General features: G+C 36.2%; 1 protein-coding gene across 5 annotated transcripts in view; it reads left to right on the forward strand.

The window, feature by feature from the left end:
- Positions 1–24,824, forward strand: part of ADGRB3 (adhesion G protein-coupled receptor B3) — a 466,094-nt gene that overhangs the window by 217,892 nt on the left and 223,378 nt on the right. For all 5 annotated transcript variants that reach the window (XM_055811100.1, XM_055811097.1, XM_055811098.1 and 2 more), the window contains 3 exons: positions 9,937–10,131; positions 16,476–16,544; positions 20,400–20,508. In XM_055811100.1, the coding sequence (XP_055667075.1) occupies positions 9,937–10,131; positions 16,476–16,544; positions 20,400–20,508 (373 nt within the window). The remainder of the gene's footprint in view (positions 1–9,936; positions 10,132–16,475; positions 16,545–20,399; positions 20,509–24,824) is intronic.

The following is a 24,824-nucleotide window of genomic DNA, read 5'->3' on the forward strand; positions in this document are numbered from 1 at the left end:
GGCAACAGTTTTCCTCTGCCTCATTAACATTTTCTCATTCTGCATGGGGGAAGATTAAAACTGCAGCAAAAATCTAATGACCAGTGAGTGTTGCTGTTTGCTTGATGGTGAGGGCATTCCTTTGGTAGTGAGAAAGCTCTGCCTGCTCTGCCCTGCCAATCTAATTACATGGACTGAAATGCTGGGGTTTTGAGAGATTTTAACACCATGTTATAAATTTAATACAGCTTTCTCTGTCTCCTAAGACATCTGCTTAACTCTGTAAATAAATCTGAATTTTGCCAAAGAGAGGAAATAACTCAATACCTCAGCCACTCATATGAAATATGTAATCTGAAAACCAACTGCTCCATCCCACCTCAATGGCTGTTTTTTTCCCATGACTGCCTGTATTATGATAGGCACCAGAAATGAGCAGCCCAGGATCAGGAGAGTGAAATTTGTTTAAAGCTGCTGTGGTACCTTCCTCATTCATGAAATTGTATCGCTTGACCTCGCTAACTTACACAGGCACCTCAGACCAGCCTGGCTGAACAGAGAGCTTTGGCTGCAGTTCAGGAAAAAAAAGGAGAGTTTATGACCTTTGGAAGAAGGGGCAGGCCACTCAGGAGGACTTACAAGGATGTTGTGAGGTTATGCAGGGACAAAAACTAGAACAGCCAAAGCCCAGCTAGAACTTGACCTAGCTACTGCCATAGAGGACAATAAAAAATATTTCTATAAATACATTAACAACAAAAGGAGGGCTAAGGAGAATCTTCATCCCTTACTGGATTAAGGGGGAAGCATAGTGACAAAGGATGAGGAAAGGTTGAGGCAGTTAATGCCTTCTTTGCCTCAGCCTTTAATAGCAAGACCAGTTGTTCTCTGGGTACCCAGCCCCCTGAGCTGGAAAACAGGGATGGGGAGCAGAATGAAGCCCCCATAATCCACGTGGAAATGGTCCGTGACCTGCTGCACCACTTAGACAAACACAAGTCCTTGGGGCCTGAAGGTGTGCACCCAAGGGTACTGATGAACCCGGCAGAAATGCTCACCAAGCCATTTCCAATCATTTACCAGCAGTTCTGGCTAACTGGGGAGGTCCCAGTTGACTGGAGTTTAGCAAATATTTCACCCATCTATAAGAAGGGTCGGAATGAGGATCTGGGGAACAACGGGCCTGTCAGTCTGACCTCGGTGCCAGGGAAGGTCATGGAGCAGATCCATCTTCAGTGACATCATGTGGCACATACAGGACAACCAGGTGACCAGTCCCAGCCAACATGGGTTTATGGAAGGCAGGTCCTACCTGACTCACCTGATCTCCCTCTATGACAAGGTGACCTGCTTAGTGGATGAGAGAAAGTCTGTGGATGTTGTCTACCTAAACTTTAGGAAAGCCTTGGACACTGTCTCCCACAGCATTCTCCTGGAGAAACTGGCTGCTCATGGCTTGAAGAGGTGTACTCTTTTTCTGGTTAAGAAGCTGGCTGGCTGGCTGAGCCCAAAGAGTGGTGGTGAATGGAGTTACATCCAGATGGTGGCTGGTCACCAGTGGTGTTCACCAGGGTGTAGTGTTGGGACCAGTTCTGTTCAATATCTTTTTCAGTGATCTGGACAAGGGGATTGAGTGCACTCCCAGCAAGTCTGCAGATGACACCAAGTTGGGGGGAAATGTTGATCTGCTTGAGGGCAGGAAGGCTCTGCAGATGGATCTGGGCAGGCTGGATCGATGGGTCAAGGCCAATTGTATGAGGTTCAACAAGGAGAAGTGCCGGTTCCTGTCCTGGGGTCACAACAACCCCATGCAACACTGCAGGCTTGGGGAAGAGTGGCTGCAAAGCTGTCTGGTGAAGAAGGACCTGAGGGTGGTGTTCAAAAGCCATGAATTGTCAAAAGTCAAAAGTCAAAGGAACATGAGCCAGCAGTGATCCCAGCTGGCCAAGAAGGCCAATAGAATCCTGGCTTGTATCAGAAATAGTGTGGCCAGCAGCACTGACGTGCTGGAATGTGTCCAAAGAAGGGTAACAAAGCTAGTGAAGGGCCTAGAGCATGTCTTATGAGGAGCAGCTGAAAAAACTGGAGTTGTTTAGCCTGGAGAAAAGCAGGCTTAGGGGAGACCTTATTGCTCTCTACAACTACCTGAAAGGAGTTTATAGCAAGGTGGGAGTTGGTCTCTTCTTCCAAGTAACAAGCAATAGGACAAGAGGAAATGAAGAAGGGGGATGGCATTGGAACAGGCTGCCCAGGGAAGTGTTTGAGTCAGTATCCCTGGAGGTATTTAAAAGATGTGTACATGTGGTACTTAAGGACATGGTTTAGTGGTGAACATGGCAGTGCTAGGTTAACAGTTGGACTTGATGATCTTAAAGGTCCTTTCCAACCTAAATGATTTTATGATTCTATGATCTTGCCAACATACACATGCACCTCAGTCTTAGAGATGCGATACAGCAGGAGAAAACATTTACCTTCTATTCTGCATATGCACATCACAACTTAATTCAACTGGATAAGTCACTTTTTTTCCCTTCTGCTTTTGAATATCTGCTTTTTAATAGCCAAACAATCCCACTTGTTAAAGTCCCCTCTGTCATCTCAGCATCCATAATCATCTTTCCATGTCTGCTTTACCAGAGTAATCTCTGTGTTAAATGAAACGTGCTTCTATGGTTTCTGCTGCTGCTGTGTTTGCTGCAGCAGCGAGCAGCTGAGTGTTCCCTGATCACATTGATATTCCAAACCAACCAACACTGCAGCCAACAGGTGAACTCCTCTAGGGCATGGCCAGAGGTAAAAAAAGACATGAAGGCCATTTAGGAACTCAGTAAAGAAAGAATTAATCTATTTTTCCTTAAAGTCTACCAGAACTGCAGGAACCTTCACTCCAACACAGCTGCAGAACGACCGCAAGAATTTGGCTAGGCAGTTAGAAGCAAAGAAGTAGTCACAGCATTTTACACTTACAGTCATTCCCCTGCTTTTTTTGTCCACTACTTATTTGCTGCGTTGCACCACCAAGTTTAAGCTCAGATTTGTTAAGTATATGAGGCGCAAAGGATTTTTCTGTTGCCTGTTACTTAATGCAGCAGTCCCATGCTGATATCAGGGCTCTGCAGTAATGCTGATTTCCTTGAAGAAACCATTCAGGTTTGTCCTGCAAACAGAAGTGAGTGTCATTGGAATGAATTAATAGAAACATAAATTCAAGTAAATACAGAAATTGGTTAAAATCAGATAAACATAAATTGAACCGGTTAATCAGAGCTTTGTGTTTTAGAGACAAATACTTACCAGGATGACCATGTTCCTTAAAAAAAGAAAGATAAGCCATTTGTAGTAAGTCCCTTTGTGACCCTCAGCCATTCAGTCAGTATGGAGAGCCATGAGACTTTACCTCAAGCAGTGTTATGTCTGTCATAGAATGAAAACACCCCTCTCAGAGTTCTCATTCTCTTTTTCATTTCAACTCTTGCTCTTGTCATGTTGCATTATACATAGATTACACAAATGTTGAAGACATGCCCTCTGGTTAAAAAAGGAAACGACAGTAACAACAACAAGATCTCTCACACAGCATACCAACGTGAGTAGGATTTAATCACAGGTAATTGAAGCATTTAATAGCAGTACTTAAAATAATAATAGAAGTCCTGGTCAACAAACACAGTGATAAGTATAAGAAGAAAGAAAACACACAAGCCTCAAAGAAATGTTCTCCTTAGTTAGTGATTATTCATTTCTTATTCCTAGAGCCATTTGTTACTCTACTGAAGAGCAGCCTAATCTATTGAAAATGTCTGATAAGATGTTTTATTGAATCCATGCAGATATCGAAATACTGAAACATTATAATGACTTTGTCACCTATTTGGTGGTTATATCTCAAGGACTGGAATGAGTGACAATGTTGTTGATGATGTTGTTAAAAAAAGAATTTTGGAACAGGTTGAAGTGGCAAAAAAAAAATATCTCTTGAGCAAAATAATAGGAGTTCTTGTGAAAGAGGGTACGGAAAGAACCAAGCATCCCTCTGAGCTGTTCACATTCTCCTAACACATTCTAATCTGTTAAAATGTTCACTTTCTAAAAACATGTTAAACTTCCACAGATAGGAGATGATTTTTTCCGAAGATTCTTCAGTACACCTCATCACATATAGAACGGCACATACGATTTCTCTGGCATCTGTACAGAAATTCAGTTTGCCTGTGATGGATGTCTAGAACAACATAGGATTCTGTGTGATTAAGCTGGCTCCTTTTCTCTAAAAACAAATCCCTGTTTTAAGGCATATTTTACCTGGAGAAAATCTGGAATTCTATGACAGAGGGATAACTGTATAGAGTGAAACAATCCTAATTTTTCTTTTCATCAATGTAAATTTAGGATAAGCTCCTTTATAGCACAGATATGCAGTGATTTACGCTGAGTGCACAGAGGAAGACTGAGGCAAAGTATCTGCAGAAACTTGGTGCGGCAGATTGGACACCATAACAGTGGATAAATGCAGGAAGATAGTTCAGTTCAGGGCACTCCTGAAAATTTGTCATTTGTGGTTGGGGTAAATTACAGGAGGCTTTAGTTTGGGTTCCAGAATATTTGCAGAGACCCATTACAGAATTACAGAATTGTAAAGAAATTCATGAGATCATCCATCCCAAACTTCTCTCCCCTGAGTATCAGCAATATTTGTGTTATTCCAGGATTTTGTTTTTCTTGACTGTTACTAAAGTCTCCAACATGGAATACTGTATAGTCTCTTCAGGTAAACTCTGGCTCATAATTTCTTTTACAGCTGAAAAGTTTTCCTTAATATATATCCTTAATCTTCCTTGACACAATGGATACGACTTACTTTCTCCCTTTTCTGTTATAAACAAAGGAAGTATATGACTGCCTTCCTGTCTGCAGAAAGTGTTCTATTATTAGTGTCTTATCACAATCTAGATTGAGACTACTAACTAATTTCACTGATGACAAAGTGGAAAATTATTTTGTGTTGCTTTAGCAATCTCCTTCATAAAGTGTTGAATGTATAGGAAAGGAAAAAGGCTTCTATATGACATTAGGTTATAAATACTCAACACATACCTGAACATGTATAGCTGTTTAGACCTTTATTTTATAGCATCTTTAGACCTTACTCTGTTTCTTTTAAAAGATGCATGAAATAATATTTTTGAACACTTGAGACAGCCTGAAAATAAAGACATTGTAAATAATTAATTGTATTAAGGGGAAGTAAATGAAACTTCCCAAGTTTGTGCTAAAATAGTTAAAGGACTATCTGTTGATAATCAGAAAAAAACACCCTGTAAATATGTTTTTCTTAAACCCGATAGGAAGGGCTTTCTCACAATGACATCACATTACAGTTTAAATATCAACGTACCGCATGAGTTAGTTCAGTGCAGGATTATACCTATGGGAATATTTCATCTGCCAACAATATATTTTCTGCCTTTCTAATTTATGTGCCTAACTTTAAGCACACAGACTTCAGCATTTTGGTTCCAGCCTTCATGGACCTCAATGCTGGTAACTACAAAAGTAAGTGTAATGCAAAATCATTAATTAATATTTATTTTGGGGTGAGGGTGGGGTAGTAGTATTAATTCCAGCCTCAAGACTAGGAGCCACAGAGGTCATGTGATGTGATTCAGAGAATTCAAGATTTCAGGTGCTCAGGGTTGTTGTTTAGGGGAATCAACACTCTCAAGAGCTTTTAGATTTCTGGTACAGTTGTGTAATTCAGGTGGCTATTTCAGGTGATGTGAATATTCCTTCCTGTTCTGCATCCTAAGGTCATTATGAAAAAAGTTTTACAAAATATTAGTGTTGGGTTCTGGAGGTGCAAAGTAAAGTGGTTTCCAGATTATGAGCAATTTCAGGATGTATTTTTATTTCAAACTATCTTTCCTCACTTCTATATAAGGCTTCCTAATTCAGGTTCTTACAGTCCCCACTACCATAAAATGTATTAATCGCATCATTAGTAATACCTGGCCATGAATCCAATATAATCTTAAAAAATAATGAAAAAAGGATGGTGGTATACTTACTCTTCAAATTAATCATTCTTTTCAACCCTTTATAGGTTTCTTGAGGGTTCATTGTTTTCTGTCCTTTTAAACCATGTCTAGCTGCTAAGTTTGCAATAATTATTGTGCAGTAATAAATTTATACTCCAATGTTGGAGACCTAGGAGCTCTGACTTTGTAAAGAAGCATTTTTATTATATCATACTTTCTGATAAATTGAGGGACAAAGGTAGTTGGACCCAGAGTCAAAGTCCAGTTAAACATTTCAGTAATTTTTCAAGTATGCAGCCATATACTGCAGGCAGCTAGAGGTTGGGCTGACAACTGAAGTATCACTTTAACAGCTGCTTCATTTCACTATCTCTCGGCTCATAAACTTTATTTTTAATGAGCCTGCCTGTAAGACCACTAAAAAATGACCTTCATAGAGAACTACAAGGACCTAAAGTGGTGGCCAAAATAGCTTTCTTGGAGAACGCATATCACAGTGACCGCAGCATAGAAAATAAGCAGTATGTTGAGAAAGACAATAAACTAACTACTGATGAGTATATTGTATATTTTCACACTGAAAGATTCTTGTGGTAGCTGTGCAAATAATCCGCTATGTTCAGCTCACATTAATCTGGACATCTTTACTGGTTTTAATAGTGTTGCACCAGTTTACATCAGACTGAATGGGCTATGATTTTAAAGTTGTGTTTAGGAGCTGTAGGCTGTCTTACAAGAAAATACATTAGGTAATACACTGATAATAAAGAGTCTGCTAATTCTTACCCCACGCTGCACATTGCTTGCCAGTCTGTAGTTGAAACTTTCTACTAATTAATTCTGATTTTCACCCACTTTCCTAACCTAAATACATTGCAAACTTCTGTTTTGTTATGCTATTTCTAAGGCTATTCTGCCAGTCTAACTGAAGGCAGTGTGGACTTGGAGGGGTAGCTCAGGATCAGGGAAAGGAATTTCTGGGCTGGAGCTTGAGAGGATGACGAAAAGGTGTCCGTGAGGCTGTGTATGAGTGGTAGGGCCCACAGGAGGAAGGGTACTTGTGCTAGGAAGCTAAGCTTTCTGGGTATGCTATTTAAGAAAAAAAAAAAAAATGTCCAAATTGAGCTGTAATCTAAAAGCCAATAATTCTGAGGTGTTTTAAACCACCTTCACCACAACTCTGGCTACTTCTGAAGTAGGTGTAACAATTTAGTCCTGTGGCATTGCGAGCACTTCCTAGACCTTTTTTATCATTGCATACAAAAGCGTTCAAAATGTCTTGCTGAAGCATTAAAGGGTATACTACAGCTCCCGCTTCTGTTGCTAGAGATCTGTAAAAGTTTTCACTGAAAACAGAACTTTATTTGCTCAAAAGCCTAAAAACCAGTCAAAATTAGTATAATTTTAATTTATTATTTGCATTACAAAAGCCACTGAGACCAAGGCTCCAACCACAAATTGGCCCCTGCCATCTTTAAAATGTGAATTTAAATCTAGCAGGAGCATGGAAAAACAAATGGGTAGGTGAACATACAGATGAAGCAAAAGGAAGCAAAACAATGCAATATAAAATAGCATGCTAAATAGTTTGACAGCTTTCCTACCAGTGTTTTATAGAAGCATAAATGCACAGTAGAGTTTTTATGAGGACTGATCACTTTGCTGGTCTTACTAGAATTAAAAGAACATCTTTGTTATATCTTAAGCTCTACTTCAAGTTGTGTGATGCCTTTCCCATGGTAAATCCTGAGGCACATGTTAGATCTGGGAGCTCAGCTTTATGGACTGTCTTTTATGTTGTATGTCTTTTGGGCTTGACTGAAGATGCACTGAACATTGTTAATCCTCAGGATCTGGAAATACACTCTAGGGGTCAATGAACAGGTGGATGAGTTTCAGCAAAAGCTCTGCTTCTCTGTGTTACTGTGCTAGCTGAGGCTCTTTTAATTTGCTATCCAGACACAAGAGCGGATGAGGCAAATGGCAACATTTCACAGGAAAAAATCATAGATCAAATTGCTGTTTGTTTCCTCCCAAGAAAGTAGTTTATAATGTTATGTATATAGTATCAGATCCCTGAATTTAGTCAAATGAATTTTCTTCCATTCTCACCTTTTTCTCCAGTTATTTTCCTACAAGATTACTTTCAAAGCTTCCTTCTAAAATCAATAGAATCTGCGCAAAAGGATTTCTGGAAGCAAGCTTCTTGCCTAAATACTTATTACAGTACTCTAAAGACTGAGGGAGATATTTCTGCTGAAGTATTTGTTAAAAAATTCCAATTAACTGCCTCAGTTCTCCTCACTGAAATTTTTTGTTGAAAATATTTGATCATATAATTGTGCTTGTACCTCTGTATTCATGGTATAGAGTAGCCTCACTTACTGTCCATGCTGCAGCAGGCATGTCTTCTTCCAAGTCTTAAGTGGTTTGGACAAGCCTGTTGTGGTCCATAACAATCCCCAGCTGCTATAAGATGACTTAAGACCATAGATACAACTCAAAGCAGCCACTTTCACCAGCCCCAGCTGTGTTTCAATCCATGACTGCTTGAGAATGTGACCAAAACGTGGTGCAGAAGCATGAAAATAACCCTATTTAGATCACTAATGTCAGAGGATGGTTGATTTTTTTTTAATTGCTTTCATAAAAGTTATTTTGAACCCCTTTAATTTATTTACTCTTTTTACTATATGTTCTATCATTTTATTTGTTTGTTTTTAATCAACCCCCATATATCCACACAAAGTGGCTGGGGAGATCTGGAAGTGACAAAAAGTATCTTTACACTCTTCCTTCTACTTCATCACATTATGTTACATTAGTTATGCTTCCCTCTCTATGTCAGTAGTAAGGCCAAGTTGTAAAGCAATTGGAGATACACTTACAGACATGGTGTCAGCATTTTGGTTGCCAGCTGTGCAGAATTTTCTCTTCAGCCCTCCTGCTTAGAGTGACATCTGTCTCAGGTCATTTATCTTTTCTTCAAATTAGCATCAATTTGGAAGAACTTGTGTTTGTATACATAAATTCATATGCATATTTAAAAATAGGTTGTTTAAGCCATGCACTTTTTTTAGCCTTGGCTGGCCTTTTGACATATTTGTGCTACACTATGCATCTTCCTGGGATGCAGAGTCAGCTTTAAGAATTAATCAGATCCACAAGTTCATCTTCTAAGGATTCTTCTACCAGTATATACATTTTGGATTACCTTTATCACTGTACAGATCTGCTGGGAGAGCTACAGCTAAAGTATGCTCTCTTGGTCGATACACAGGAGCAATTCACAATTTAACTTGAATTTGTTGAAAAAAAGAACAGGATTTTTCCAAGTTAACATCTTTGTTTTGTTAGTACTACAGAAGAGAGCACCATAATCAGCTTCCACTTGTATTAACTACCATCACTCTTCTATTAACTAGCCGTTCTGGGCTGGCAGAGATGAAGAGTATACTTTCCTATGGTAAACCAGATTGTAAGGACTTCCTTACCATTTCCCCCTTTCAGAGCTCTGAGTTTTTTAATGAGTGGCAGCAGTGGTTGTGCAGCTGTTCCTCTGAGGACAACTAGTTCCTTGCTCCATTATAGCAGAGATTAAAGCTGCAGTCCAACCCGTGGAGTTCCTTTGGTAACATGGATGCTGAGAAATTATTGGTCCAAAGAGAAGCAAAGGGGTGAAATATGACAACTTCAGAATCTTTCAGTATGAAGTCCATGATTCTCTGATAAACATAACAATGCTGTCATCATAGTCTACTATTTTGTCTTCTCCCTAACAGGAAGAACTTTTGTATAATGGCTTTCATATTTAATATAAAAAGCTTTAATATTCAATATTTTTGGCTATGTTTAGAATTTATCATACCTTTTTCTCAGTAGAGTAGGTTCTGATATTAATTTTGTTTTTCTGAAACAGATTAAAGAGCACCTTGCCAAGGGACAGAGGATGTTGGCTGGTGATGGTATGTCCCAAGTAACCAAGACACTACTGGATTTAACTCAGAGGAAAAATTTTTATGCAGGGGACCTTCTGATTTCTGTGGAAATACTCAGAAATGTTACAGACACATTTAAAAGAGCAAGTTATATCCCTGCATCTGATGGGGTGCAGGTAAGAGAAACATTGTAAGGGTAATGTTTCAATTGATGGGCATTTATGTCAGTATACTGCATGTCACCCACTTTAACCACTGAGATAACTAAACGTTCTGAATAATAAAAATAAACATTGTTCACATAAAAGTATGAAACAATTGTAAAATAGGAAAAGGCTCAGATACATTTAATGAGACAAATATCCAAAACAGTGCAGCAAGTGAAAAATGTGCAATTCTTTCTTTGTAACATTTATTTCAGTATTTTTCTCTTTCAGCGTTTGGTTTGATTGATAGGGATGTGTTGGTCTTAGTTGTTTTTATTGCACTAAGCCATTCACTAGTGTTGTTTGTCCTAGTTCATTTCAGTTCAAAATCTATCCACAGTGTTTAGTTATGTAATTCTGGCATTGCTTCTTCATCAGTTCAAATAAATAAAGCTCATTAAAAGTGCACAGGAGTGATGGATAGTACATTTGATATGAATTTTCTACTTCACGTGTTAGTTTAACTCTTCTTGTGCAAGAGGCCAATTAAAATATTTTCAGAACGAAACCCATGGTAATTAGTTCTATATAATGGGCTGCACAACTTACTGTGTAATGTTCATTCAAATAAAAATTTCTCAAGGCTTCTAGATGAGGATATTTGTTCCATCTATATCTGAGAATTTTAGACACTTCAAAAACTGTAGATCTACTGAAAAAGAATTGTAAGAAGGTAGATGTATGTATTATTTATGAAAAAGTTTCATGATCATTCATAAATAACTAATGAAGTTATTAATGCAGGTCATGTGTACATATTTGTTTGTGTAAAGGTAAGCATACATTATAAATACACTTTGGAATATATGTATGCAGATAAATGGAGGCATCTTGGAAAAGACAATTTTTCCAGAGTTAGGTTTTCAAAAGCTTTCTATTATATTTTCAGGTTTCTTGTTTTTCTGTGTACGGATAAAAATAACTTCTACAATAAAGACAAAATTTCTTCTGAAATATTTTCACGTACTCAGTGATCTGATAGCCCAATGTGACTTTTTCATGGTTCACAAACTATAGAAATCTTTGGTAGAACCAGCCTTGAGAAACTGCTTGACACAAGTGATTTTGTTCATGAGCTTAGCAGATAAGGTCATTTGCAATTTACATACATTAGAATTTGATTCTTTTCCTACTAATGACAGTGCCAAAAGTTCTGTTCACTTCAGCAATGTAGAGCTGTTTCCACAATTTGTTAATAGTATTCTGGCAGAACTTGGCAAAATGATTAGTACTATTTTATTAAATTTTGACTAATCATTTTGAAGTGAAGAAATGGGAAAAGGCAAAAATTGGTAAGCCATATTGTGAAGGAAATAAAGGATTTCTCAAACCAAAGAAATAACTATATTTTAGGTTTTAGATGCCTAAATACCAAGAGCTCTCAAATCCCAGCTGGAAAAAAAAAGGCACTGAAATTCAAACAAAACAAACAAATTCTGAAAAAAAACAAATTGCAATCTAAGGTAAAATTAAAAAGGCAATGCAGTGTTCAGAAAAGTAAGTTAAATCAGAATTAAGCATATGTTTTGCACAGAGGATATATTAAGCAATGTTCCTGTTACTGACTTCTGCTGATATAAAATGAAATCCTCGCTTAGTAACATCAATTTAAATTTTACTGTCAATTCCTGAGAAACCATGATTTTCCCATATGTAAACATATGTCATATGCTACCATACTCTGGAGGATTATATTTAATTTTTATTTTCTCTATCACACATTTTCATACTTTCTAGTCCATCATCAAAGTGACAAAGAGGTAAAATGAAACTAATTTGCACAAAAATACTGAAATTGTTCTCTCTGAGGAAACTCTGTGTGGTGTTCTAATTCTATTCAATTTTTTCACTAGGTAAAGAGTAGTTTTTCTTAAGTGTTGAGTTATTGTTTTAAAGAAGTTATCAGAAAAGCATGAGTGAGGCTTAAAATCCCTGAAAGTCATAGTTTATCATTTCACATGATGTCAGAAATAATTACCCGTGAATTATGGGTAATATAATTTTTTAAGGTCCATACAAAAATAACATTCCATCTTCCATTAAAACTGAGAAAAGTGTATATTGTGTGGGTATATTTTTTTCTTATACATTCCATCTATCTCGATAGTCCCTCAACTGCCTGTAATGTCTGGCTTATATCTTTACCAGTGCAAAACATGTGTTTCAGAGACTCCATAGCAAAAAGAACAAACAGAAAAGTGAGATTAACTGAAAATTTCAGGCTAATTACCGCAAAACAAAGATGCCACTGACTGATGTGCTGCATAGAAAATGCCACTTTGTTTAGGCAGACAGATACTAAGAGCAAACCAAAATTTTTTAAAGCATGCATGTCTAGTGCCAAGTTATTTATTATATATATGACTGTTTTTCTTTCTGAATATTTTAATCTTCATTGCAATAATATTTATGTATACATAGCTATACAGTGTCAGGAAGAAAAATAACGATGTATGGGGCAGTTAAACAACATGGACAGTATTCTGCGTTAGTGGCTGAAAACAGCAGTACAGTAGCAGAAATAGCAGAATACAAGAGTCATGCAATTCTTCTACAATAAAATGTCTTTCTCTTAATATTGAAATTACTTTAAAACACACTGTGTAGGTATACTGAGGCTATGAGATGACCACTGTGCTATTACTTGTGTAAAAAGGATTCTACATGGAAAATTATTAAAAATTTAAATAGGTATAATGTAAGCAACATTTTGAAACACTTTCCAGAAGTGGTCTAAGAGTTCTTGAGCTACCTTCTAAGGACAGGATGGCAGGAAAAGAACTAACTTTCAGGACAGGATGGCAAAATATACAGTCCCCTGATCCAGCAACCAACAGGAAACAAGGTTTCTCCCCACAGAAGTTAGAGCAGTATAATCCCATTTATATTAGCCACAGGGACCATTGCTGTCAGTCAGGGATTAACAGGATTGCCCAATGCTTTCCCCCCTCCACCTTCCGCCTTACACACACACACCCTCCCTATGCTGAAGTCCAAAAGTGGAGGTGACTTAAGGCTATCCATTAATTCGTCCTAGGGAGAAATTCTTCTCTAGCTGTATAAAAGGATTTACGACAGCTTTATGCCTGCAGAGAGGGTCAAAGAATTTGAACTGGAACAGAGAACTGCAGCCATTGTATCACAAAAGAAAAAGATTGAAAGGAAGGAAATTAAATTAGGAAAACATAATTGTCCATTCCTGACTGTAACTGGCAAAAGCCTGGACAAAAATAAAGGACTTCAAAATTTGGCTGTGGCTGTCACATTTTCTACAGTGGCCAGTTCAGTAATACGTAAACCCCACTATGAAAGGAAGGAGCTTGATTCTACAGGGAGGTCCAGTGTTTACTGCAGTAATACCACCAAATCACATCCATAATGCTTCTAAAATTTAGCCTTCATATCTGTCAATCATTTTACTAAAGGGCAGTGTTGTTTCTTGCAGCATGAATGCAATGAACAAGAGAATAGTCAAAGTAGATGAAAGACTTTTTAATCCCTATTCCCCTGACACATTTATTGGAGTGCAAAATATCTGTTCATTATGGAAGCAGCAAAGCCATTTAATCGTTTATCTGTTTAATTCACAAACCACTGGTATTGCTGACTGAAAAGTCTTCATACATCTCAGCCTCCACTTCTACCATAAATATGACATCAACCAGGGATAGAAACAGAGAAAAAAAAAAAAAGATCTCAAGAAGGAAGATATTCTTGTCACTTGGTTTATATACATCATATATGGTTTATTGGCAAATACAAAGTATGTATTAAAACAGTACTGCTCATCTTTTGTTTGTGCTTGAGTCTAGGATTGTTTATAAACTTGTCACATATATTTCTGTTAATTATTGGTGATTTTAGTGCTTTCCCATAACCAAAATAAAAATTAAATATGATGAACACATAACATTACTAGCAAAACCATGTAATTTGTCATCTGCAAGAAACATTTATAACTCCTGAGTGTTTTTCAGGCAATCTAGGCTAGTCTCAGATAGATCTCATTACACGGACATGGATACTTTTGTAATTAAGGCTTAGACTGTTTCTGCAGAGGAATTGGTGGCTGCAATGTAGTGCAAAACCAGCTTTGAACCAGCTCCTTAGTATGATAAATTGTCCCACACTGAGCTCCATGCTGCTGCAGTTAGACTGCTGATGGCACCCTAACAAGTTCGAGTTAGCTAAAATTTCTGTCCACTGCTTCTACACAGTATTACACTGGAAGAGTGCAGAACCATCATGTTTTAAAAAGTGTTTTCCTCAGGCAAATACCCCCAAAGGCTGCCTCTGCCTAGTAGAACTCTTTGCCAAAATCATAATGGCCTAGAGTAGATGTGGTTATACTGCCATGAAACTTCTTTGGTCAGTATAGTATATTTTACTTGAGGGACCAATAAAGCAGTACGTATTTCCTAGTTGAAGTTGCATTTATGCAATTATGATTTTCCAACCTGGTTAAACTGACAAATCCTTTGTAATGAATACTAACTGTAACTTTTCATTATGTTTTATTTTGCTACTGAATACCTGAAAGAGATTAAATTTATTCTTAGTATATAAGCAATATGTAGCTACATTTTCCTCTTTTTATGTTCAGCTTGATGGGAAATTTCCCTTCTGTATCACTGCAAATTGGATCAAACCATGAGAACATTTTTCTTTTATGTCCTGTCTTTAATCCCCATCATCCTGTCCAAATGTATACTTGTCATTTTCACAGGAGCTTGCTGAGCCATTTCCTTTCGTTTCATGAAGTTTTGCATTAACTGAAGCTTATAGATATTTTGCTACTGACTTCAGTGAGAGAAGAATTGTACTCTCATTAATGTACGATTTTGCCCAAGTTCACCTAAGTGTCAGACACCTCTATATTAAGTTTGCCAAGTTAAGGTAATTTTTATCTGTGTAAATTTTATGGTTAACGTAAGTAACTTCCTAATATGAGGCAAAGATGATCCTCTCATTTGTCAAGTAGTTAGTGTTACCAGAATAAACAGATAAAAACATTTTTATGTAAAAATAGTTTTCATGTAAAAACAGCTTACACAAATTTTATTCGATTTTGTATCCTACAATGATTTACTTACATGGTAAGGTGAGACACCTAAACTGTCTGTGACATCTCATATTTTGAAATTAATGTCATTTAAAGCACAGCCACTGAATCCATAATACACTAAGAGTGGAAGTTATTTCTGCTTTCATTTCTGCTTCTTGCCATGGATTTGAATGCTTTGTACTTTCATTAACAGTGAGTTAAAGTTACTTTGTACTTAAACCTTATTTAAGCCCTATTTAGCTCCCCAAAATGGCTAAAATGTAAGTGCATGTGAGGGAATGACCATTAATTCAAGTTTTGATAGGTTCCTATGGTTGATATTCCACTTAGAGATTTTTTAGAAGTTGCAAGTATCTTAATTGCACTCTTCAGCTAAGGTCAGTGGAAACTACATCTATTTTTTATGAAGGAACAGATAAAATATAATTGGCAGGCTGTAGAAAAAATTGACATTCTGCACAAAAAGTGATACAGACCTGAGAACAGACTGCACTAATTAAAGACGAAGTTGAGAATACAAATTGGTAGATAGAGCAGACAAAATTAGAAAGGAGAGTTCTCCACAAGCACTTGGAATAAAGTGATTTTTAAAATGTGTGATTTAAAAGCTAAACACCCTGGCTTTTGCTTGCTTTTTTCCCCTTATAGTTAAATGAATAGGAAAATAAGATAAATAAATTAACAGTTTTAGGTCAATGAAACATAAATTAATTATTCAGTTTCTCTTGACATTACTAAAAGGACAGAGGCAAATGTAATGTTTAAAAATAAGATGCACCTGGTTTCACACAGCATTTACCAATGAAATACACTTGTATTTCCTATTTATGATCATTAAACATCATTTTCATGTTTTGAATAGACACTAGTGATCATGAGTCTGATGTTTTCTTAGTGTACTTTGGTTATTAGTAAAATAGATAATTGTCTGGTTTCTGGAATGAGAGCAACTTGAAAATAGAACACCGTCACATTTAGAAGTTTGGCAACTTTAGAACGGTTCTTGTTTTATACAAAGTAGTAGTATGGAATCTGATTATATAGCCAGAAATTAACAACTAACCATAAAATATATGTGTTCTTTTACCAGTCTAATATATTATTTTGTTACCTCATCTCTTCAACTGCAAGAAAATAGACTGCAGAACTGCATCTGTAATAAAGGAAAAACTTTCTTAATATCAAGTTAAGGATATAACAGTTTATGCTATTGAAAATAATTTTAATTTGTCTTTAACTGATTTTTCAGAACTTCTTTCAAATCATTAGTAACCTCTTAGATGAAGAAAACAAGGAGAAATGGGAAGATGCACAACAGGTAAGATTTGCATTCTGTAACTCACCAATTTAAAAAATTGGAAACTATTTGTATTATGACATTCACTGCATCAGAAACCACGCGTTATTTCAGTAAGTCATGACAAAGTGGACTGTATGGTTTTAAAAATCAGGTTAGACATATACCCTGCTGGGTGAAAGGAAATCCTAAGTGAGACAATGTTTTGGAAATAACTGATCCTTTTCAAAAAGGAGTAATTTCAGGACCCACTGGTGAATTCTTTAGATTAAAATTCTATGAAGAATATAAGGCAATTCTCTTGATGAACAGATTTTCATTGCTTTCCATGGGATTATTCATTCTGTCTTTGCTTTTGATGTTTTAATGAACTACATAAAAAAGCTTAAAAATGCTAATAAAGGTTAGGTGCAATGGTGCTTTTGTTAGAAGACATCAGAACTCACCTAAAGAACTCATATGACACCACCAAACAACTTACAGAAATTTAAACAGTAGACCTTTTTTAAAAGATTGTATTTAGGAGAACATTTGTGATCATTAAGACTGACAAATTTCTGGCATAAATTAGATATGATGATAGCACTTTATAAAACAGTAAAGTCTAAAAGCCCAATAAATTTATAATAAAAGAATTTAAAATTCAAATTAAAACTATTTTTTTCTTTGGTATAAGTATTTCCTACATGTTTATACCAAGAACATTATAGGCCAATGTTAATATTTTTGTTCATGAACATGACCATAGAACTATCAAATTTATTCAGATACAAATATCAGTGAGAATGAGGATGAACAGATAATTATGTACAGAGAAAAAAATATGGAGGTAGTCAAAGGCAGGAAAATATTTCTATCTGAAGAACGATTAAAAAAAGCAAGTTATTTCAGTATGAAAAAGTGTCAACTGCAGTTATGTGCAATAGATTTTAAAATCAGGAGTGGATTGGAGAGTGTCATGCAGGAATGATGAATCTATTCACTATCTATTCTTGTAAAATAACTAAAGGACCTCATATAGTGGCAGATTCAGAATGGATACAAGGAGATACTTCCTCTACAGAAGGTCAGGTTGCAGAATTTCTTGCTGCTGAATGTACACAAGTCAAAAAAGTAAATAGACAAATTAATGAAAGAAAAGTCAATACCGGACTGTTAAATGAAAGACCCCATTTTTGCTTAGGGAAGTCCTTTGGCAAAAAAAGTGCTAAAGGCTGGGCAAAAATTCCAAAAGAAGTATCACTGTGTGCATGCCCCTTTATACTCTTCCTTCAACATCTGCTATTTGCCGCTATCAAAGGCAAGAAGACAGCTTACATAGATCTTTGGTCTGCTCTTGTATGGTCATTGCCGCTGTGTTATATAGATACTTGAAATTTGTTTACTTTTAATGTAGTTCTTAATAAATCACCAGGTGTTTAAAGGTCATCGAAGCTATTTAACTTCATTTTTGTAAGCTCATCTTTAAGACTAAGAAAGGGAAGATTAGAACTTTTCACTACCAATACAAACCTTGCAGTAGACATAACTTGCTGCAGCTGACCCATTGTAATTTAGCCAGGAATCATATTTTTCTTTCACTGTTTTTCTGTTGCTCTGTGTAACAGCCAGCTACAAAAATAGACAATGTCATTTCCCTTAGTGGTGGTGGATGGCAGCAGCAAAATCACATGCATGTGGGCAGTTTCTATAAACAGCACCAACATTATTTGAACCAATATTAAACAACTATTTTAGCCCAACTAATGAACTGACAGGATACCACTCCTTATGTTATCAGCCTTGTCTTCTTCTACCTCCACCCTGCCTTCTACCTTCTACCTTACCCATGCCGTGTTCACCATCTGTCCTATGAAGATCAGGGGATGACAACGCCTAAGAGGAAATGATGAAAACGTAGATGTGAAAGAGGGAACAACAAATATATAGTACCCTCATTGCTGCTGGTAAAAGAAGTGGTGTTGAAAAAGGGAGAGGAGACAAGTTATTTCTGCTCTTCTGTAGCTCCTTCTTTCTACCTGGTAATGCATTGTCTTGCAGACCTGAGTACAGCACTGGTGGGCAGGCAGGAACACAAGCAAGCACCAAGATGAGCTGAATGCAGGAGTAGCGGGGCAATAGCTGCCTGGTGACAAAGCTAGGGAATTCACTAAATCTTTGACTACTGAGTTATGACACCTGAAGAGACCATACCGCTGGTCATGTTACTGCTCTTAGGCAGTTACATGACCATTCTCCAAGAAACTATTGAAGCAAGTCATTCTTCATACTGGCTAGGAGGGGTGAACTGAACTCCAAAGGTTCTTTTCTTTCACTATTGAAAATAAAAAAAGCACTTTCCTATACAAAATACTCCTTTCTATCATATTTTGGATAAAAAGACTGAAAAGTTATGTTTAAATATAATTGGATTTTAAAACAGAAAAAATATTATTTGAAATTACTGCATCCTGTGCAAATACTTTTTTAGTTTTTATGTCAAAATCAAGGTAGGAATCAAACTTGAAAAGAATGTGTGCAAGTCATTATGTGCTGCAAATACAATCTTGTGCAAACACTACTGACTCATTAAAAAAAAAGTAAAAGGTGACTGTTTCCAGTTCAGCCCCTCAGCTGACGATTTTTTTTGTAATGAAACATTGCAAACCAAGGGGCAGCCTAACCAACATTTTTTGCCAGCTGTCATGGTTTTCTTGAACTCTGCAGCAACTGTTAATATAGATCTGTTAGCCTGTTTTCTGGATTCTTTGCTGGAAAGAGAATCTTACTCACTGTCAGCAAGTTTCTGACTTTCTATCAAGTATACAGCTGTAATGCCTCAGCACATCTTTTTTCTAGACTAAATTCCAGCAGTTTATACCATTAATTACAGGTTATACAGCATTCAGATAAACTGCGCTCACTTTAATACTTGCCTTTTGTTAAGAGCTGATGTAAAGCACTGCACGCAGGAAACCAAGTCCACAACACACAAGTTTATACTGGTGTTTCAAAACACAGGAGCTATTCTGCATGTTCTTCATCACCATCTGTTTGCATCCTATTGATTAATCAGTACTTCAGATTTATAAAAATGAAGAGTACCTCTATAACACTGACTGTTCGACAGTTCTGCTGAAGCTATTACTATAAAATTTTATGTGCAAGAACTAGGGTGAAAAAATATTTTCACTGAAATTTATTAGTACATAATCTGTGAGTATGTGTGTTATGAATGAGATGGATGCAAAACCCAGACTTAGTACCTCAGTAACTCATCATTAGTAAAATGGAAGTTGTCTCCTTCACCTGAAGCAGTGTTTGCAACCTTTTAAGATCATAAATGTCACAACAAAATCTTCATAAAAATGGTATTGCTGCCCTACCTTTTATAAAAAAGATCCATGTAGAAGACAAAGCACATTGTGAAATTCTCTGTCCTGAGCTGAGAAGCTATGGATCTAGACAGATAAAGCATGATGAAGATGGAGCACAGCAAGCTGGAATTTATAGTCTCTATAGACATGTTTTAGAGTCTTTAGACCCGGTAGTGGAAAGAATGAATTGAATGTTGCTCATAAAGTGAAATTTGGAGATCTCACTGATACAAACTAAAAAACACCTTAACAGGTCATCTATTCTTTTTCTATTGCAAAGTACTCTATTACTGAAAATTGTCCTGTTCATAACAGGCCATGAAAACTAAAAATTATTTTTAATGTATATGATACAAGCAAAGTTTTAAAGCTTTTTAATAACCGTTTTGATCCTTATTTTTCTTTTTTTTTTTTTAATGATGCATCATTATTTGTTGAATGTAACAATTTTTTTATGGTTTTGGGATCATAGTAGATTTTGATATTATAGTTAATGGCATGTCTGACCTTCCTTTGTTAGATCTATCCGGGCTCAGTGGAGTTAATGCAGGTGATTGAAGATTTTATACACATTGTTGGAATGGGAATGATGGACTTTCAGAATTCATACCTAATGACTGGAAATGTAGGTAAGAAATAGGAATTTCTTCTATCAAATTTATGACCTATTGAAAATCAGAAATTGCAAGTATATACTATAGAGTTGCTGCTTCTATCAAGATCCAGATTGGGCTGCTCCTCCTCCTCCAGATTGTCTCTGTTGCTTGATTATCTCCTCTCTGGTTTAACACACTTGGTATGCCTTACACGTGGGACTTCTTTATAATCATATCTTAAGATCTAAATGCAGTTTCAGACTCTAAATAAAATTCAGAAAATACTTACCAGAATACTATGAACTGTAGGTATATATTATAGCATTTCCATGATATAAGTTTTTTCAAATGGTAATTTAGAAAATCATGCTAATTAAGAAATTAATATATCCTTAGTAGCTTGAGAAATGTTAAATTTGTTGACAGTGTCTCTTTTAATATTCTGTTCTCCCAAAGAACAGTCTTTGCACATGCTATGATGTGATAATAATCAGCATAGACAGATAAGCAGTAATTAAAAAAAAAAATCTATTAGTTGCCAAATAATTTAAGCCTATGGATTCTTACATTAGTTTTTGCTATGTGTGACAGCTTCAAAATTTTATTCAGATTTATTTTTCAAACTTTGTTTTCAGCACTGGAGAGTTGCCAGGCAATATAATCGAATAATAACAAACATCAAATATGAAGATGCTTAGCAATTGAATTCCACTTCCTGGTAAATGCTTCTGCAATACCCCATCATTTTATTAACAATTCAACCAAAAACAGGAGTTTGAAAAGCTCTTTTCTAAGTATTTAGTCTTTGCTTAGTATCTTCCTTCCTGATATAGAAAGTATCAATTTACTTTCTATAGCGAAACTTTTATAATGCCAGGAAAGTATTAGGTAGTTGTATGTAATGAACAAATTCAAAATATATGTTTGTCTGATAGCAAAACTTCTGTTGTCAATACATTCTTTCAGATCTTCAGTTAGCGTCTTCCTGCATCTATATGTCAGTCAGTTCTTCAGCAAGTCATTAGAACTCCTTAGAAGATATGGCCATTTATAAATTAGAGGGAGAATAAAGCAGGGAAATTATTGCAATGTCCCTATTGAAAATGTAACTTGCTGTGCAATAATAAATATTTATTATTGTTGTCCAGTTCATATCCAGATTGACAGGACTGTGAACACTAGCCCCTGTAAGGCACAGCCTTGTATTGGAGATATGTCAAAAAAATCACCAAAAAGAACACTGGCAGTCTTAAGATTTTTTTAAACATTTCAGTAGGCAGTATGGGGAACTTTGGCTTTTAACCAGTGATTTATTATTTCTGTTGTTTACTGTTTGCACTGTAGTACCACTTAAAGCTTCTTCCAGTTGTCAGTCCTTCATTATGCTAGACCCTGCAAAAATTTATAAAGAAAAGTATCTTTCTTAAAATGCTTGTTCCTTGACATTTTTATGACAAAATAAAAAGATGAATTTATTTAAAGAGCAGAGCCTGTGCTGCTTGGCATGTTGTACTGCATTCTGATCTGTTTGTCCTCTAAAAACGTGCAAAAAAACCCCACTGCAAAATGTTTTAAGAAGATGCGTTCAAATAATCTGTGTGTTTACATATTCATGTCTTCAAATGGGAAACAGCAACAACTTTCCAATTGAATCAGAAAACGTGCTGTGCACTGGCTAGCCTAGATAACTGCATAATCTTAACAGACTTTCTTTTGATTATCTTTCTCTTCCCACATGGAAGATATTTTTATGTGCTCGGGAGTAGGTCTGTTCTTAACAGTATAACCGTCAAAGGAATAGAAACAAAATGAGAAAAGTAAAATGTATTTATTCTGACTACCTAGCTCTGTGCCTTGACATACTGGCATGAGTTTGTCCTCTCTTTTCTTGGTCAACCATCAAAAAAGTACAGGGTCACTTATTGACCAGAATATTTGAGCTCAGGTGACATGGTGAAATGGGGACTTGAGGTTGTAATCAGCAAGGACTAATTTCTTATTTTCACAAACAAGGAAGGTTCTGCAACAATTCTGTTTTGGTGAGTTATCCTCAGAGGGTTGATGTACTTGGAATTTAGGGAACATTTATGTTGATCTCAAGTGAGAGGAATTAACTATACAGTTATTGTTGTCTTGTCTTAGCATTAATTCTACTGTTCCAAAAAGAGTTTCAAAATGTGTAAGGGCCTGTTTATAAGTGGTAATAATAATCTTGTCATTTAAGTCATGAAATGAATTCCATGCAGGAGGCAGATATATGCAGAAAGGAGGTCCAACTTTTATATATTCATCTTTAAGCACAACTATCCAATAGTTATTCCATAGGTTTTTAACTATAAAATATTCCCTCAGCATCTTCAGATACTTGAAATGCCTTTTGATGTATTTTCATTTTAGAATCACCTGTTTTCAGATATATGAGAAAAAGGATTCAGTACTAAAGATGAACTGCAGCTTCTTGTCAGAAAAAAAACCCTTTTCTGTAGCAAATTTCACAGTATTGCAGAGTGCTTGCTTTCCTTCTACAAATTTCAGTTTACAAGCTCATTTCTAATTGAATGGCACTATAGTGGTCCATATACAATTTGAACATCTAATTGTGTTTGACAGTTATGCTAATCTCCTGAGATCCTTCGCAGATGGAATTTTATTTTCTCATTCTTTCAAGACACAGAAGCAAGTAATTGTGATTTAACAAGTTACTACACAACAGCCACACTGCTATGACTGTCCATTGCACATTCTCAGCTCATGACACATGGGAAGCAATTAAAGTTACCTTAACTATATGGTGGGCTATACCAAGCCACATTATTATACATTTGAAAGTAGCTAAGAAGGTCCATAAGGACAGTTGCCATACAACCATAAAACTTTTCAGTGCGGTGGCGTTTAACTCAAATTCTTTATTGCTTCTGAACAAAACATCAGAGACTGGTTCCAAATCCAGATCCAGTATCTGTGTTTTGGTGTTTGTTTAGGCAGCTCAGTCAAATCAAATGCATTTCTATTAAAGCAAGGCCCATCTCCTTTTAGCTCTTCTCTCAAGGGTAGGGAATATGCTATGAAAAACTTGACCAATGTAAAAGTAATAATTTGCTTTCATCATGCATGGCTGGGACAGATGGTATTTGTTTCATGTGTGTGCTCTCAGTTTTATATTATATTCCTTTAAGAAATGATTAGCTAAAATAAGAGCTTCTGATAGGAGGTGGAAGCCTCCTTCCTCATCCTGCTTCTTCTCTTCTTCTTCCTCCTCCTCCTTAGGACCAGCTGAGCAGGCACAGGAAAAGGATAGTGTGAAAAAACAGGAGCTTTTACTACCACTCGGAGTCCCTGAACTAGCTGAAAGCAGAGACCCACCTGCAAGGATAAAACATGCAGTGGGAGAAAAGCTTTTAAACCATATAACCATTCTGTGTTAACTACTTGCTTTCACTTTTCTCTGTTTTAAAAGATGAGTTCCTGATTTTGATCAAAGAATTGATCTTGGCTTTTCACAGCCTTTTGAACTTTTGAGGAGAGCTGAAGGTCTACACAGATCTACCTCAGAGCTTTGGCTGATTTGGGAGTCTATCGCAGTAAGCCATTAACAGTTCTGAAGAAATGTACTAAAAGGTGGCTGAACTGCTATCAAGAAATATTCATCCTTTAATTAAAAAAAAATTGCTAGACTGGAAGACTGGAGTACCATAAGCATAACTGTCTTTAAAGGTATAGGTGCAATGTGGAACTGGAAATAGAGAGCAGTATCAGGAGATACATATTTTAATGGCAGATTAAAATTCTCTTTAAAGGAAAATTTTCCCTCTTATCAAATAAATTTCCTTAAGAGCAGCTGTGAAAAAAAATGCTTAAAGAAGTCTTTCTTGCCAAAAATCAAGCTTTTAAAAGATATCAATGAGAACATCAAATTGTTTGAATTGCAGTGTGTTTTCATGGATGTTATTTGGAACTGGCAGAAAATAAACAGAATTTTCAGCACGATAAAAGCCACTTTTTGTTAATGATTAATTGTTAATAATGTTAATTTATGAATACTGTTGTTCAAGTGACCAGTAATGTTTTAAAATATGCAGATAACACAAAGTTATTTAGTCTAGTCAAAGACATGAAAAACTGAAGGTCTCCAGGGGTTATAGCAAAATGAAAAGAAGAGGGTATCCACTGACAAATTAAATTCAGTGTGACAAAGCATGTAAGAGGGAGTAGTTCAAACCATACATAATGTAGGGGTCTATAATAATTTAGTAAAATCCCATGGTCATTTTTCAGCAAAGCTTAGAAAAGAACAACAGGATTAGTGTGCAAAAAGAGCAGTCTAAAGAAAATACAGAATTTTCTTTTAA

The sequence above is a fragment of the Falco peregrinus genome, chromosome 7 (assembly GCF_023634155.1).
Source record: "Falco peregrinus isolate bFalPer1 chromosome 7, bFalPer1.pri, whole genome shotgun sequence".
In the NCBI taxonomy this organism is placed as follows: domain Eukaryota; kingdom Metazoa; phylum Chordata; class Aves; order Falconiformes; family Falconidae; genus Falco; species Falco peregrinus.